Genomic DNA, 15,771 nt, shown 5'->3' on the forward strand with positions numbered 1-15,771 from the left:
ATGTTTGAAAACTTTTAAAGTCAAAAAAGGTTTTTGGTCCTCCTATACAAGAGTAAAGCTAAGAAATCTTTTTCACAATAAACATTTTTAAAAATGTTTCTAACATTAAAGAGAAAAATGAACTTACCAGATAGTGTAAGTCTAATATATTTCACCACAATGACCACGTGTTAAAAACAGATAACATACAAACATGGAATGCATTTGTAACCTAATGAGGTGTTAGCTTTATGTGGAACCACATTTTGGAATTACTAACAAACTAAAAAACATAAAAATACGAGAGGGACCAGAACAGTTAAGTTGGGGGGAAAAAAGATGGGGAGGATGGAACTTACCTTTTTTGATATCATTCCAGCACCTGCATTGCGTTTTGGATCTCGGACTATGCTGCATTCCATCACAATGAACTCCTCTAGCTGTTTGGGATGGCATAAACTATTGAAAGGGTGACTCCAGAAAGTGCTTCCATCAATATCCGCAACTAAGTATAAACACGGAATATCAAAAATGAAGTATTTCAAAAGCCACCAAATGTATTAGGAAGAAGTTGATATATATGAACTAGGAAGCATGAGGTCAAGAGACCACAGTGGCAACTCTCTAGAATCATCCGAATCAGCCCCAAACTTCTCATAGCACAAGAAAAATTTCAGGTGTCAATAATATCTTAAGTAGTTACTATCATCAGGACCCCACATAGCTAAGTGCCTTTAGAATAAGATCAGGGCACCTGGGTGGCTCAGTGGGTTAAATAAGCGCCTGCCTGACTCTTGATCTCAGCTCAGGTCTTGATCTCAAGGTCATGAGTTCAAGTCCTGTGTTGGACTCCTTAAAAAAGCCTACTGAAAACAAATTTAAAAAGTAAATAAGATCAGATCCACTCAGTTATATAGCTGTTTCATGTGCTGGCACTTTAGAAACGTTATCAGTCATCTTAGCTGCTTAATAGGAAATAAAGTTCTACCTGACAGATATTCATCCCAATACTGCAAAAAGACCTTTGACTTATGAATTCAAATTGACAAGAAAAAGTGACTTTCTAAAAAATGTAAACTTGATTTTTTTATAACAGAAAACTTACATTACAGGAAATACATAAAAAAGATCAAGTAGATGCTCCTATCGATATGAGATTTTCTTTAAAAAATAGTTTTACAAAGGGAATGTTAAAAATTATGTGTACTATGATAAAATTAGTTAAAATTCATATTTAAACTAAATGTTTTACTGCATTATAAGTGAAATGTTCTAAACTTTAAATAGTTGCTATACACTAAACTTGGCAATGAACTTAAATAATTATTCACAAAAATTAATTGAGGTAAATAAGTCAATTTCAGTAAAAATAAATGGCCTAACCTAGTAAATTTTTTAAAATTCACAGACTTGTTTCTTCGAATAGAAAATTCAGGGGTTACTTAAAAGCTTTAAAAATTCCAGTGTTTTTTAAGAATTAGACAGTAGTAAAAATCTTAACTAGTTTTTCATAACAATATTACTGAGAATATTTGATGAAATTAGCAATATAAATTATTACAGCTTGCTGGACAAAACTGTCAAGGCAAATATTTCCTAAAACTTACCTTGTAGGGTATTTGGATCTATGAGATGAATGACACTGGTCACTCGAATACACACACAAATCTGGTTCATATTTCCCAGGCTTTGTGCCAGTTTTGGAGACAGACAAACAACATTATCCTAGGCATAAGAACTAACATTTAGAGTGAAGCAAATCCTAAATAACTGTCTCCAATAAACACTCATCAATATAAACCTGATCCAAAGTATATGTACCCAAACCAAAACGTTGTTAATTCTATTTATTAACAAAGGGCCTAAAGAAAAGAATCAAATCTTGGAGAAACAGAAAATAAGCTATTCCTTCTAAAGATGGAAATATCTGTCTTAATAAAAATGTTTTAAAAGTATTTTTCCAGATCTTATTCACCAAAGTATTCAGTTTATTTCAATTTTATTGAAGTGTGAATGCTTATTGCTCTATGGTAATACAGTGTACACTCTAAACAAAGTATTGTAAGCATCTGAAGGAAAGTGATTTTCTAAATCTACCTGTGACTTCTTTCAATTTCCATAAAAAATAAATTTCAGAGGAGCCATATGTTTCTTTTTCATGGCTACATGCACCAATAGGTAATCAAAAATTTAATGCCCAAAAAGCACGTATGTCCATGTGTACATTAGGAGATATTACCAGCAATGTAGTTACCTGTTTTTAAACTGTATTAAAATACAAAAAGATCTGGGTTATATTTTAAGCTGTATCAATTCACAATCATAGGCTCCTCCACTGGGGGGGCGTTCTGTGCATCTCTAATAGCACCTAGTCCAGTACTTTGTTTTTCACTTAGGAAGAATCTCAACAGATTAAATGAAAATACTCTTACATTGTGCATTTATTCAGATACTTTCATGAATCACTCAAAGCACTTAACCCATGGCCTAAAGATGGCATCACACTTAGATTCACACTTCCCAGGCTTTGTACCAGGAAAATGTTCAGTTTTAAACCAGGGGTCTGCAAAATATGACCCTCAGGCTAAATTTGGCCCACACCATTTATGTAAATAGTTTTGCTGGAACATAGCCTTGGCTATTCATTTACCTATTATCTATGGCTACTTATGTAAAATAAGAGCAGAGCTGAATAGTTACAAAATAGACTACTGGGGCTGAAAGCAAAAACATTCACTATCTGGCCCTTTAGAGAAAAAGTTTGCTGACACTACTTTTTTTTAAAGTAGGCTCCATGCCCAACATGGGGCTTGAACTCATGACCCTGAGATTAAGAGTCACATGTTCTACCAATTGAGCGAGCCAGGTGTCCCTGCTGATCCTGTTTTACACTATCATTTCATCCCTGTTACTATACACTGCACCATAAATTAGTATAGTATTTTTAAAGCTTTAGAGTCACAGACCTAGGCACAAATCCTGGCTTCATTTTGGAGTTATGTAACTCTGGGTAAAGTCATCTAACCTCCCCAAGCTTCAATTTCCTCATGTTCAAAATGATGAAATGATTTACCCCAGGTATAACAAGACATGAAGAAGTGAAATATACTCAAATACTTAGACACTAACTTTATATGGAATGCTCACAATAAATTATGGCACTTATTGTTATTAGTAGATATTGACATATAAGTTCCTGTATGGCAGAGACCTCTAAATAATAATCCTTAATACACTACTCTCTCTATAGTAGATCCTCAGTAACTATTTGTTGCATTTTAATTCATTTATATGTTTGAAGCAGGGTTTTACCTTAATCCAATGAAATGAAATCATAATCTACATTTTAAGTTTTATTCAGATTGTTTTTAAATCACAAAAAAATGATTCTACAATTTCATTTCTACAATACTGTTTAATTTTATCATGCCAAAATCCATTTTATACATATTCTACAAAGTGGTTCACTGATATTTATTTTAATGTCATTTCCTGTATTCAAACTTTTTGTGTGTCCACCAGGATCACAAATTTTAAGGAATATGAACATTAAAAAACTGCAACCAGGCCTTTAGTTAGTATACCAAAGTGAAAGGTATGTCAATTTATAATTTTAAGCATAATTATTTAACATCTTTTTTAATATGGCTGAATACGTCAGAAAGGAATCCTTTAAGAAGTTATTCTAAATTTTTAACCAATCCCACAAGGAAATCAAGAGCTAATAATTACATACAAACCAATTAATTACCTGTAGTATTTTATAGACATGGATTAATTAAATGAGAAAAAGTACCTTGCATATTGGAACAATTTCCACAGAAAAAGTGCTTTTGTAATTGTATGTGTTACTATGGATATCCTGAGAGATCAATCTCTGTGAGGTTTTGTGTCTGTTAAGAAAAAAAGTTCATAGTAATAAAAAGACATAAAGGTTCCTACTTATTGTAGTCTAGGGAATATCAATTTTTATCAAATCAAATGATTACTGTCCAAGGTCTGAAACTGCATTCTGATGCCTGCTATGGCAAAGCCTAATTTCATCCACTTACATTTCAAAACCTTCACCAATCCAACTGCACCCTACCTCTTTTCAATTTTATCTACTCAAAACCTCTAAAACATGCACTTGGCTCAGACGAATGTAGTCTATATATAGCATCCATTAAAAGCCACACATTGTCCACCACAAGTCTTTGTTCACACTAATCTCACATTTCACTATAAACTCTACCTTTGAAAATTTCCCATTTTAGGAAATTTCTTCTTCTTCCATGAAGCTTGTCCCCAAAGCCCTGTACCCCCATCTTTCTTTTGTATTATTTAAATACATTCAAAGGTTTAGCACTATAGTACTTATCACAGTGTGAGGTCTAGCTCCCTAAAGAGATTCTTACATACTCTTTGGCTAATAATTCCTGTAAAGTGGCTAATCCAATAGATGCTTACTAATTATGTAAATATTCCTATTACAATTTTAAACTTTTTAACATAAGAGATGTAGTCTAAGCCTGAAGAATGGACATGATTTACATTCATTCCCAGCTCTTTGGATTTAATCACATTTAGGTTCAGAACATACCTACAGGGAACTGTACACTGAAGAAATTCTACCATTTTCTGAGCATGCTGTTTTGAGGAATAATAGAAATCCAGACCATCTTTAAAAAGAATAAGAAAAGCCACATGAAAATAATTCTGCAAAGTAAGACTTTCCTCTACTAACATGACTATATCACAAATTAAATGTGTAGTAAACAAATTATTAGAAAACATAAAAAATGTATCAATTAAGACAACAAAAAGATAAGACAAATCAGACAAATAATAACAAAAGAAAACAAGATTCAAAATTTTAATTTCAGACAAAATAAAATTCAAGATCAAAGGGGGAGAGAAATGGGGCACCTGGGTGGCTCAGTTGGTTAAACATCCGACTCTTGATCTCAGCTCAGGTCTTGATCTTGGGGTTGTGGGTTCAAGTCCCACATTGGGCTCCACAATGGGCATGGAGCCTACTTAAAAAAAGGGGCGGGAACTACACAGAAGTGTATTTTATATAATAATCTCCCATGAAGATAATAGGAATGCATCTAATAACATAGCACTGAGATGCAGAAAACAAAAACTATTAAAAAGAAAAAAGAAATTAATAAATGTTAACACATGTGCAATCACTGTGGGAGGCTAGTATGAGACTATCAAAAATAAAATGACCAAGAGGGTATTATGCTAAGCAAAGTAAGTCAATGAGAGAAAGACAATTACATGATTTCAATCATATGTGGAATTTAAGAAACAAAACAGGATCATAGGGGAAGGGAGGGAAAAATAAAATAAGACGAAATCAGAGAGAAGACAAACCGTAAGAGACTCTTAACTATAGGAAACAAACAGGGTTGCTGGATGGGAGGCCTGTGGGGGATGGGGAAACAGTGATGGGCATTAAGCAGGGCACTTGAAGTAATGAGCACTGGGTGTTATACGCAACTGATGAATCACTGAACTCTACCACTGAAACTAATGATACATTATATGTTAATTAAATTTAAATAAAATAAAAAAGAAAACAAAAACAAAATGACCAAACTGACTAAAAATAGGAAGGATACATAGAACTTGAATAACTCTCAAGGTTGATTTAACTGAGATTATAGAACACGGTCCCAAGAATACATATTATTTTTAAAAACTCACAGAATATTCATAAAACAATCATGTACAATTTTTTAATTTCAATAAATTCTAAACAGTATGAATTATTAGACAGTATTATCTGATCACAATGCAGTACCATTAAAAATCAGCAACAAATGGATAATTAAAAACACACCTACCTGCTAGGAAATTCTTATAGAAATACTCTTCCAAACTAACTCAGAATAGCCGAAAGAATTCCGAAGATGAACAAAGTGGGTGGGAACTTATACTTCCCAATTTCAAAACCTGATAACTTTAGTCAAGACAGTGCGGTACTAGCACAGGACAGATACACGGATCAACAGGACAAACTCGAGAAGCTGGAACTAAACTGACATGTACAGTCAACAGATCTTTGACAGAGACTTCAAAGAATTCATTGAGGAAAGGATAGTCTTTTCATTGCGAAAACAGGATATCCACATGGAAAAAGATGAATTTAGACTCTTACCTCACACCATGCACAAAAAACAACACAAAAAGGGTGAGACCCAAATTTAAGAGCTAAAACTATAAAACACAGAAGAAAATCTTTGTAACACTGACTTAAAAGAGTTCTCAAACATGACAACCAAAAGCATATTGGATAAAATAAAAAAAATTACATACTGGACTTCAAAATTTTAAACTTTTGCTATTCAAACGACATCACACTTCCTGACTTCAAAATATAAAGTTACTGTAAACAAAACAGTTTGGTAATGACAAAAAGACAGTCCTAATAACCACTGGAACAGAACAGAGAACCCAGAAACCAATCCACATATCTAGGGTCAACTGATATCCAAGTGCTAAAAATTACACCCTTGGGAAAAGATAATCTCTTCAACAAATGGTATTGAGAAAACTGAATATCTACATGCAAAAGAATGAAACTGGACCTGTTTTACACCATTCACAGAAATCAACTCAAAATGGATTAAAGAATCAAACGAAAGACCTGAAACTATAAAACCTCCAGAAGAAAACAGAGGGAGAAAAGCTTTGTGACACTGGTCTTGGCAATGATTTCATGAATATGACACCAAAAGTACAGGCAACAAAAACAAACAACTGGGACTACATCAAACTAAAAAGCTTCTGCACAGCAAAAGAAACATCAACGCAGTGAAAAGGAAACCTCCAAAAAGGGAGAAAACGTTTGCAAACCATATATATCTGATAAGGAGTTAATCTCCAAAAAATATTAGGAACTCCTACAACTCAACAGGAAAAAAACTAATAACCTGATTAGTTAAAATGTTTAAATTTTAAAAATGGGCAGAGGAACTATATAGACATTTCTCCAAATAAGACATATAAATGGCCAACAAGTATATGAAAAATGCTCAAGGTCAAAATTATCAGGCAAATGCAAATCAAAACTACGAGGTATCACTTCATACTCATTAGGATGGCCATTATTAAAACAACAACAACAGAAAACAAGTATTGATGAGGATACAGGAAAACTGGAACTCTTGTACACCAGTGGAAATGCGAAACAGTGCAGCCACTATGAAAAATAGCCTGGAGGGTCTTCAAAAAATTAAAAATAGAACTACCATATGTTCCATTAATCCCACGTCTAAGTATTTATCCAGAAGAACTGAAATCAGAATCTCAAAGATATATCAGCACTCTCATGTTTATTGCAGCACTGCTCACAGTAGCCAAGATGATGGGCATTTGGGTTGTTTCCACAACAGAGGAATAGATAGAATGTTGTGTGTACATACAATGGAATTCTATTCAGCCTTAAAAAGGGAGGAAATTCTGCATTATGCAACAGCATGGGTGAACCTTGAGGACATTATACTAAATGAAATAAACCAGTCACAGAAAGACCAATACTACCTGACTCCACTTGTATCGAAAATATTCAAATTCACAGAATCAAAGAGTGGAATGATGGCTGCCAGGGGCTGAGAGGAGGGGGAAATAGGGAGTTACCAATTAATGAGCATAAAGCTTCAGTTAAGCAAGATGAAAAGGCTCTAGAGATCTGCTATACATTGTACTATAGTCAACAATAATGTAAATATACTTAAAATTTTGTTAAGAGAGAAGATTTCATGTTAAGTGTTCATATCACAGTAAAAAAAAGACAACATTAAGACAATGAAAAGACAGGCTACGGGCTATGAGAAAATACCCACAAATCATATATATGATGAGGAACTCGTATCCAGAATATATTAAAAAAAATTAAAATTTAGTAAGACAAACAATCCAATTAAAATATAGGAAGAAGATCTGAATAGTTATGTCCCCCAAAAAGATACAGGAATGGCTAATAACCTCATGAAAAGATGATCAACATCATTAGTCAATAGGAAATGCAAGTAAAACCACAAAATGAGACATCACTTTACACCACCCTCTAGAATGGCTATGAACAAAAAGAGACAATAATGTTGGTGAGGAGATGTGGAAACTGGAACCCTCAAACATTGCTGATGGGAACATAAAATGGTACAGCCACTTTGGAAATAGTCTGCCAGTTTCTTAAAAAGATAAACATAAAAAAAGATGAAAAACATAAATTTACCATATGACTCAGCAAGTCTACACGTAGATATATACCCAAGAGAATAAAACAGCTGAGATGCTGAAAATAAAAGAAATATGCAATGTACAGTGGAAAAAGGTAGCTATAAATACCAGCTACAAAACCAACATGAACTCACGAAAATTTATAAACTTCAGTATATTTATTAGAAACTAAAAATAAGCTTTCAATTAATTCAAACAAAATAAAACTTTAAAAAGTAGAAGGAAAAAAAATTTTTAATACATACGGTGATGGATGTTAATTTTAAAGCAAAAATTAAAAAAGAAAAGACTTGATTCGAGCTAGTTCTTTGAAAAAACCAACGGACAAAACTTGCAAATCTGATAGACGGAAAGAAGTGAGGGGAGATGAGAAAAGACAAACAACATTAGGAAGAATAAAGAAGATACAACCATAGTTTATGGATGAGATCTAACGTTATAATATATATTCTATGTTGGATTTTATGCCAAGAATGTGAAAAGCTAGATGAAATGATTTCCTTGGAAAATGCTATTAAAAGTAATTCAAGAAGCAACAGAATACCTTAGAAAGACTAATACCCTAACAAAAGAAACTGAAAAGCCTTTACCCCCCCATATCAAACTGAATGTCTCAATGGGCAGCATTTTTTTTTTAAGATTTTATTTATTTATTTGAAAGAGAAAGAGCGTGCATGTGTGCACGAGCGGGGGGAAGGACAGGAGAGGGAGAAGCAGGCTCCCCACTGAGCAAGAAACCCAATGCAGGACTCGATCCCAGGACCCTGGGACCATGACCTGAGTCAAAGTCAGATGCTTAACCGACTGAGGCACCCAGGCTCAATGGGCAGGTTCTTACAAAACTTCAAGAGGTTGATAAACACTAGGTAGAAAGACGGCAAACCTTGCAATTCTTTCGATGTCACTAATATAACTGATGAAAAGACTGGATTGAACAGCTTATATATGTATATAACTATGAATGCACATGTATCAAATAGAAATCTCAACAAATATTACATTTAGGGATGAAATACAGAAAGATAATGCCTGACATATGACCATGTTACTGTATCATGTAACTCTCCATTCCTAGCCAAAGGGAAAAAGAAAGAAAAAAGAAGAGGAAAAATATGCAAAAGATGAAATAAAAATACCATTGTTTACAGATAATGGTTTACCTAAAAAATCAAGAGTTATCAACTATAAACTATCAGTGATATTAAGAAATTTCAAGATTAATATATTAGCAATAATCAATTTAAAAATGCATGGGGTGCCTACGTGGCTCAGTCCGTTGGGCGTCTGCCTTCGGTTCAGGTCCTGATCTTGGGGTCTGGGGACCAGGCCTCGCAGCAGGCTCCCTGCTCAGTGGGGAGTCTGCTTTTCCCTTTCCCTCTGAATCTCCCCCCCCACCCCACTCATGCTCTTTCTCAAATAAATAAAATTTTTAAAAAGTTGCCATCCACAATGACAAAACAGTGTAGAGGAGCCAAAAAAAATAACAAGAAACATTTAAAAATCTTTAAAAGGAAACTATAAAATGTTTCACCAAAGTACAGAAAAGAACTAAATAAACATGATTATGCACCAGGCAGGGTTCTAAGTGTTCTGCATAGATTATTTAATCTTAAAATAATCCTATGAGGTAAATGCTATTACCATTCTTTCTGTTTTATTGATGGGAAAACTGAGGCTCAGAGAAGTTAAATAACTTGCCTAAGATCACACAGCAAAAAAAACTGGAGGGACAGAGTTCAAACCCACAAAATCAGTTTCAGAATCCATGTTCTTATTTACTATCAACCAAATCTTACAAAAAAATTAATAAGGGCATACATATTATAAAGTATAATTCACATACTGTGGTAGAAGCAGTGAGACAAAACAAACCAGAGGTGAGTCATGTGTATAAAGGAATTTATCGTACGTAAGAAAGGAGATCTTTCAAATCAGTGGGAAAAGATAGAGTAACCTAGGAAAAACTCTAACGGTTAAGATTAAAAATCTAAATGGAATTTACTTTAAAAATATAATGATGGGAGTATAGAAAGCTTTCCTATATAAGACACAAAAGTTATAAGCCATAGCTATATAACTAAAGAATAAAAAATTTAAATGATAAAAGGCATGTGACAATGCAAGAAGTTATCTGCTGCCTTAGGCTCACACTCAAATGCATGCTAGCTCTCTAAACATACATACATAACACACACACGTAATGAGATTGATGTCTGGAATAAGACAAAATAAATGAGGGTCTGGCCTCAGGAATTCAGCTGGATAGGGATCAAACCATTCTGAACACCTACGAATTCAACAGGAGATCGAAGAAAAGAACAGCAACAACTCTCTGAACAGAAAAGCGACCACTTTCCGGAAGGTAGGACGTGCGAAGTGAATCCGAGGCGATACTCGGGAGGATAGATGGCAGGGGAGGGGGCCTCGGTCAGCGGCTTCTGGCAAAGTGACAGCAGCGGAGCACAAAGTCAGAACTTTTAGAAGTCGGCTCCGCTGAGGGACGTCGCTCCAGTGGCTAAACGGGGGGTGGTACCCTCGCGGGACAGTGTGGTCTCAGGACCCTCGGGGTCACAGGAAGACCGGGGGTGCCTGAGTGCGGCAGAGCTCCCAGGTATCGGAGAAGGGAAGCCGGCTGCGGGCACGGAGCCGAGGTGCGGGCTCTCAGCTCGGGGTTGCCATAAACTGTGATCGGTGACAGTCGGGCCACCGCTCCTCCAGCAGGGATCCAACAAGCAGCAGATCCGGGGAGACTCCCCTTCCTCCGCCAGGAAGAGCAGTGTGGAACACACCACAGGGATCTGCTGGGTTTGGAGACTCCACACCAAGTCGGGTGCCAGAGATAGAAACGCTCGGTCACAGGCCAGGTGAGCACGGAGTGCAGCTGGAGACCGGGGAGACAGAAGTGATTGACTGCTTTTCTCTGGGGGTGCACTGAGGAGCGGGGCCCCAAGTTCTCCTCTGGGGCGCAGATTGGGAGGCCGCCATTTTCACTCAGCCTCCAAAGCTGTAGGGAAAGCTTGCAGGGCAGGGAACGAAAGCTCCCGAGAGCAAACCCAAGCAGATTACTTAGCCCTGACTGACAAGGGTGGGGCAATTCCGCCTCCGGCAAAGACATTTGGGAACCATGGCAACAGGCCCCTCCCCCAGAAGATAGCAAGAACAGCCAGCCAAGACCAAGTTTACTGATCAATGAGAACGGGAGAACTCCAGCGCTAGGGGAATACTGCACATAGAATTCATGGCCTTTTTACCATGATTCTTTAGTCTTTCAAAGTTAATTTTTTAACTGTCTTTTTTTTTTAATTTTTTCCCTTTTTCAACCATCTTATCAATCCTTTTTTAAAAAAAAATTTTATTTTTCATTTTTAGAGTCATATTCTATCCCTTCATAGTAGTTACCCTTATTTTAGGCATACATATATGTAAGTTGTTCTCTCTTTAAAATTTTGAGATACAGTTTCCTCTAACAGATCAAAATATACCCTAAATCTCTAGTGTATGGCTTTGTTCTAGTCTCCTGCCTGATCACATTCTCTCTCCTTTTTTTCTTTCTTTTTTTTTTTTAACCCCTCTAATTTCTTTTTTCAAACAACTTATCAATTCCTTTTATAAAATTTTTTATAATTTTCATCTTTACAGTCATATTCCATCCCTTCGTCGTATCAACCCTTATTTTGTACATATATGTCTTTCTTTCTTTAAAATTTTGGGAGGCACTTTCTTCTAACAGACCAAAATACACCCAAAATCTAGTGTGTGGCACTGATCTATGCACCAGCCTGATCATATTTGATCATATTCTGTTTATTTTTATCTTTTTCTTTTTCCTCTTTCTTTTTTCTTTCTTTCCCTTTCTTTTCCCCTGGTTTCAGGTCTTTTCTGATTTGTTTAGAGTATATTTTCTGGGGACGTTGTTACCCTGTTAGCATTTTGTTCTCTCATTCATCTATCCTCCTCTGGACAAAATGACAAGATGGAAAAAATCACCTCAACAAAAAGAACAAGAGGTAGTACCATCTGCCAGGGACCTACTCAATACGGACATTAGTATGATGTTGGATCTAGAGTTCAGAATCATGATTTTAAAGATACTAGCTGGGCTTGAAAAAAGCATGGAAGTTATTAGAGAAACCCTTTCTGGAGAAATAAAAGAACTAAAATCTAACCAAGTCAAAATCAAAAAGACTATTAATGAGGTGCAATAAAAATGGGGGCACTAACGGCTAGGATAAATGAGGCAGAAGACAGAATCAGCAATACAGAAGACCAAATGATAGAAAATAAAGAAGCTGAGAAAAAGAGAGATAAACAACTACTGGATCACGAGGGCAGAATTCGAGAGATAAGCAATACCAGAAGACAAAACATTAGAATAATTGGGATCCCAGAAGAAGAAGAAAGAGAGAGGGGCAGAAGGTATATTGGAGCAAATTGTAACAGAGAACTTCCCTAATGTGGGGAAGGAAACAGGCATCAAAATCCAGGAGGCACAAAGAACCCCTCTCAAAATCAATAAAAATAGGTCAACATCCCGACATCTAATAGTAAAACTGACGAGTCTCAGAGACAAAGAGAAAATCCTGAAAGCAGCTCGGGAGAAGAATCTGTAACCTACAATGGTAGAAACATCAGACTGGCAACAGACCTATCCACAGAGACCTGGCAGGCCAGAAAGGACTGGCATGGTATCTTCAGAGCACTAAACAAGAAAAATATGCAGCCAAGAATACTATATCCAGCTAGGCTCTCACTGAAAATAGAAGGAGAGATAAAAAACCTTCCAGGACAAACAAAAACTAAAGGAATTTGCAAACACGAAACTAGCCCTACAAGAAATATGGAAAGGGGTCCTCTACGCAAAGAGAGAGCCTAAAAACAGCAGGGATCAGAAAGAAACACAGAAATATACAGTAACAGTCACCTTCAGGCAATACAATGGCACTAAATTCATATCTTTCAATAGTTACCCTGAATGTAAATGGGCTAAATGCCCCAATCAAAAGACACAGGCTATCAGATTGGATTAAAAAACAAGACCCATCGATATGCTGTCTGCAAGAGACTCATTTTAGATGCAAAGACAACCCCAGATTGAAAGTGAGGGGGTGGAAAACCATTTACCATGCTAATGGACACCAAAAGAAAGCTGGGGTGGCAATCCTTATATCAGACAAATTAGATTTTAAACCAAAGACTGTAATAAGACATGAGGAAGGACACTATATCCTACTTAGAGGGTCTGTCCAACAAGACGATCTAACAATTGTAAATATCTATGCCCCTAACATGGGAGCAGCCAATTATATAAGGCAATTAATAACAAAAGCAAAGAAACACATTGGCAACAATACAATAATAGTGGGGACTTTAACACCCCCCTCACTGAAATGGACAGATCATCTAAGCAAAAGATCAACAAGGGAATAAAGACTTTAAATGACACACTGCACCAAACGGACTTCACAGACATATTCAGAACATTCCATCCCAAAGCAACAGAATACACATTCTTCTCTAGTGCCCATGGAACATTCTCCAGAATAGATCACATTCTAGGTCACAAATCAGGTCTCAACCGGTACCAAGAGACTGGGATTATTCCCTGCATATTTTCAGAACACAATGCTTTCAAACTAGAACTCCATCACAAGAGGAAAGTTAGAAAGAACTCAAATACATGGAGATTAAAGAGCATCCTACTGAAGAATGAATGGGTCAACCAGGAAATTAAAGAATAATTTAAAAAATTCATGGAAACAAATGAAAATGAAAACACAACTGTTCAAAATCTTTGGGATGGAGCAAAGGCAGTCCTAAGAGGAAAGTATATAGCAATACAAGCCTTTCTCAAGAAACAAGAAAGGTCTCAAATACACAACCTAACCCTACACCTAAAGGAGCTAGAGAAAAAAGAGCAAATTAAGCCTAAACCCAGCAGGAGAAGAGAAATAATAAAGATGAGAGCAGAAATCGATGAAATAGAAACCAAAGGAACAGTAGAACAGATCAACGAAACTAGCAGGTGGTTCTCTGAAAGAATTAACAAGATTGATAAACCCCTGGCCAGACTTAGCAAAAAGAAAAGAGAAATGACCCAAATCAACAAAATCATGAATGACAGAGGAGAGATCACAACCAACACCAAAGAAATACAAACGATTATAAGAACAGATTATGAGCAACTCTATGCCAGCAAATTAGATAACCTGGAAGAAATGGATGCATTCCTAGAGATGTATCAACTACCAAAACTGAACCAAGAAGAAATAGAAAACCGGAACAAACCTATAACCACTAAGGAAATTGAAGCAGTCATCAAAAATCTCCCAAAAAACAAAAGCCGAGGGCCAGATGGCTTCCCAGGGGAATTCTACCAAACATTTAAAGAAGAATTAATACCTATTCTACTGAAACTGTTCCAAAAAATAGAAATGGAAGGGAAACTTCCAAACTCCTTTTATGAGGCCAGCAATACCTTGATCCCCAAATCAAAGACCCCATCAAAAAGGAGAATTACAAACCAATATCCTTGATGAACATGGATGCAAAAATTCTCACCAAAATACTAGCCAATAGGATCCAACAGTACCTTAAAAGGATTATTCACCACAACCAAGTGCGATTTATCCCTGGGCTGCAAGGTTGGTTCAACATCTGCAAATCAATCAACGTGATACAATACATCAACAAAAGAAAGAACAAGAATCATATGATCCCTCAATAGATGCAGAAAAAGCATTTGACAAAGTACAGCATCCTTTCTTGATCAAAACTATTCAGAGTATAGGGATAGAGGGTACATACCTCAATATCATAAAAGCCATCTATGAAACACCCACAGCGAATATCATTCTCAATGGGGAAAAACTGAGAGCTTTCCCCGAGGTCAGGAACGGGGCAGGAATGTCCACTATCACCACTGCTATTCAACATAGTATTAGAAGTCCTAGCCACAGCAATCAGACAACAAAAAGAAATCAAAGGCATCCAAATCAGCAAAGAAGAAGTCAAACTCTCACTGTTTGCAGATGATATACTTTATGTGGAAAACCCAAAAGACTCCACCCCAAAACTGCTAGAACTCATACAGGAATTCAGTAAAGTGCAGGATATAAAAGTGGCAGGATATAAAATCAATGCACAAAAATCAGTGGCATTCCTATACACCAACAACAAGACAGAAGGAAGAGAAATTAAGGAGTCGATCCCATTTACAATTGCACCCAAAACCATAAGATACCTAGGAATAAATCTAACCAAAGAGGCAAAGGATCTGTACTCAGAAAACTATAAAACACTCATGAAAGAAACTGAGGAAGACACAAAGAAATGGAAAAACATTCCATGCTCATGGATTGAAAGAACAAACATTGTAAAGATGTCAAGGCTACCTAGAGCAATCTACACATTCAGTGCAATCCCCATCAAAATACCATCCACTTTTTTCAAAGAAATGGAACAAATAATCCTAAAATTTGTGTGGAACCAGAAAAGACCCCGAATAGCCAGAGGAATGTTGAAAAAGAAAAGCAAAGCTGTTGGCATCACCATTCCAGA

General features: G+C 36.1%; 1 protein-coding gene across 2 annotated transcripts in view; it reads right to left on the reverse strand.

Annotated features, from left to right (window-relative positions):
- The window catches only part of NMD3 (NMD3 ribosome export adaptor), a 39,782-nt gene that overhangs the window by 8,078 nt on the left and 15,933 nt on the right, over window positions 1-15,771 (reverse strand). For both annotated transcript variants that reach the window (XM_028103100.2, XM_088025592.1), the window contains exons 8-11: window positions 4,562-4,640; window positions 3,776-3,872; window positions 1,587-1,704; window positions 339-484 (exon numbers count right to left, since the gene is read on the reverse strand). In XM_028103100.2, the coding sequence (XP_027958901.1) occupies window positions 339-484; window positions 1,587-1,704; window positions 3,776-3,872; window positions 4,562-4,640 (440 nt within the window). The remainder of the gene's footprint in view (window positions 1-338; window positions 485-1,586; window positions 1,705-3,775; window positions 3,873-4,561; window positions 4,641-15,771) is intronic.

The sequence above is a fragment of the Eumetopias jubatus genome, unplaced genomic scaffold (assembly GCF_037043125.1).
Source record: "Eumetopias jubatus isolate StellerSeaLion01/CBP00866 unplaced genomic scaffold, mEumJub1_p1.0 scaffold_1, whole genome shotgun sequence".
In the NCBI taxonomy this organism is placed as follows: Eukaryota; Metazoa; Chordata; class Mammalia; order Carnivora; family Otariidae; genus Eumetopias; species Eumetopias jubatus.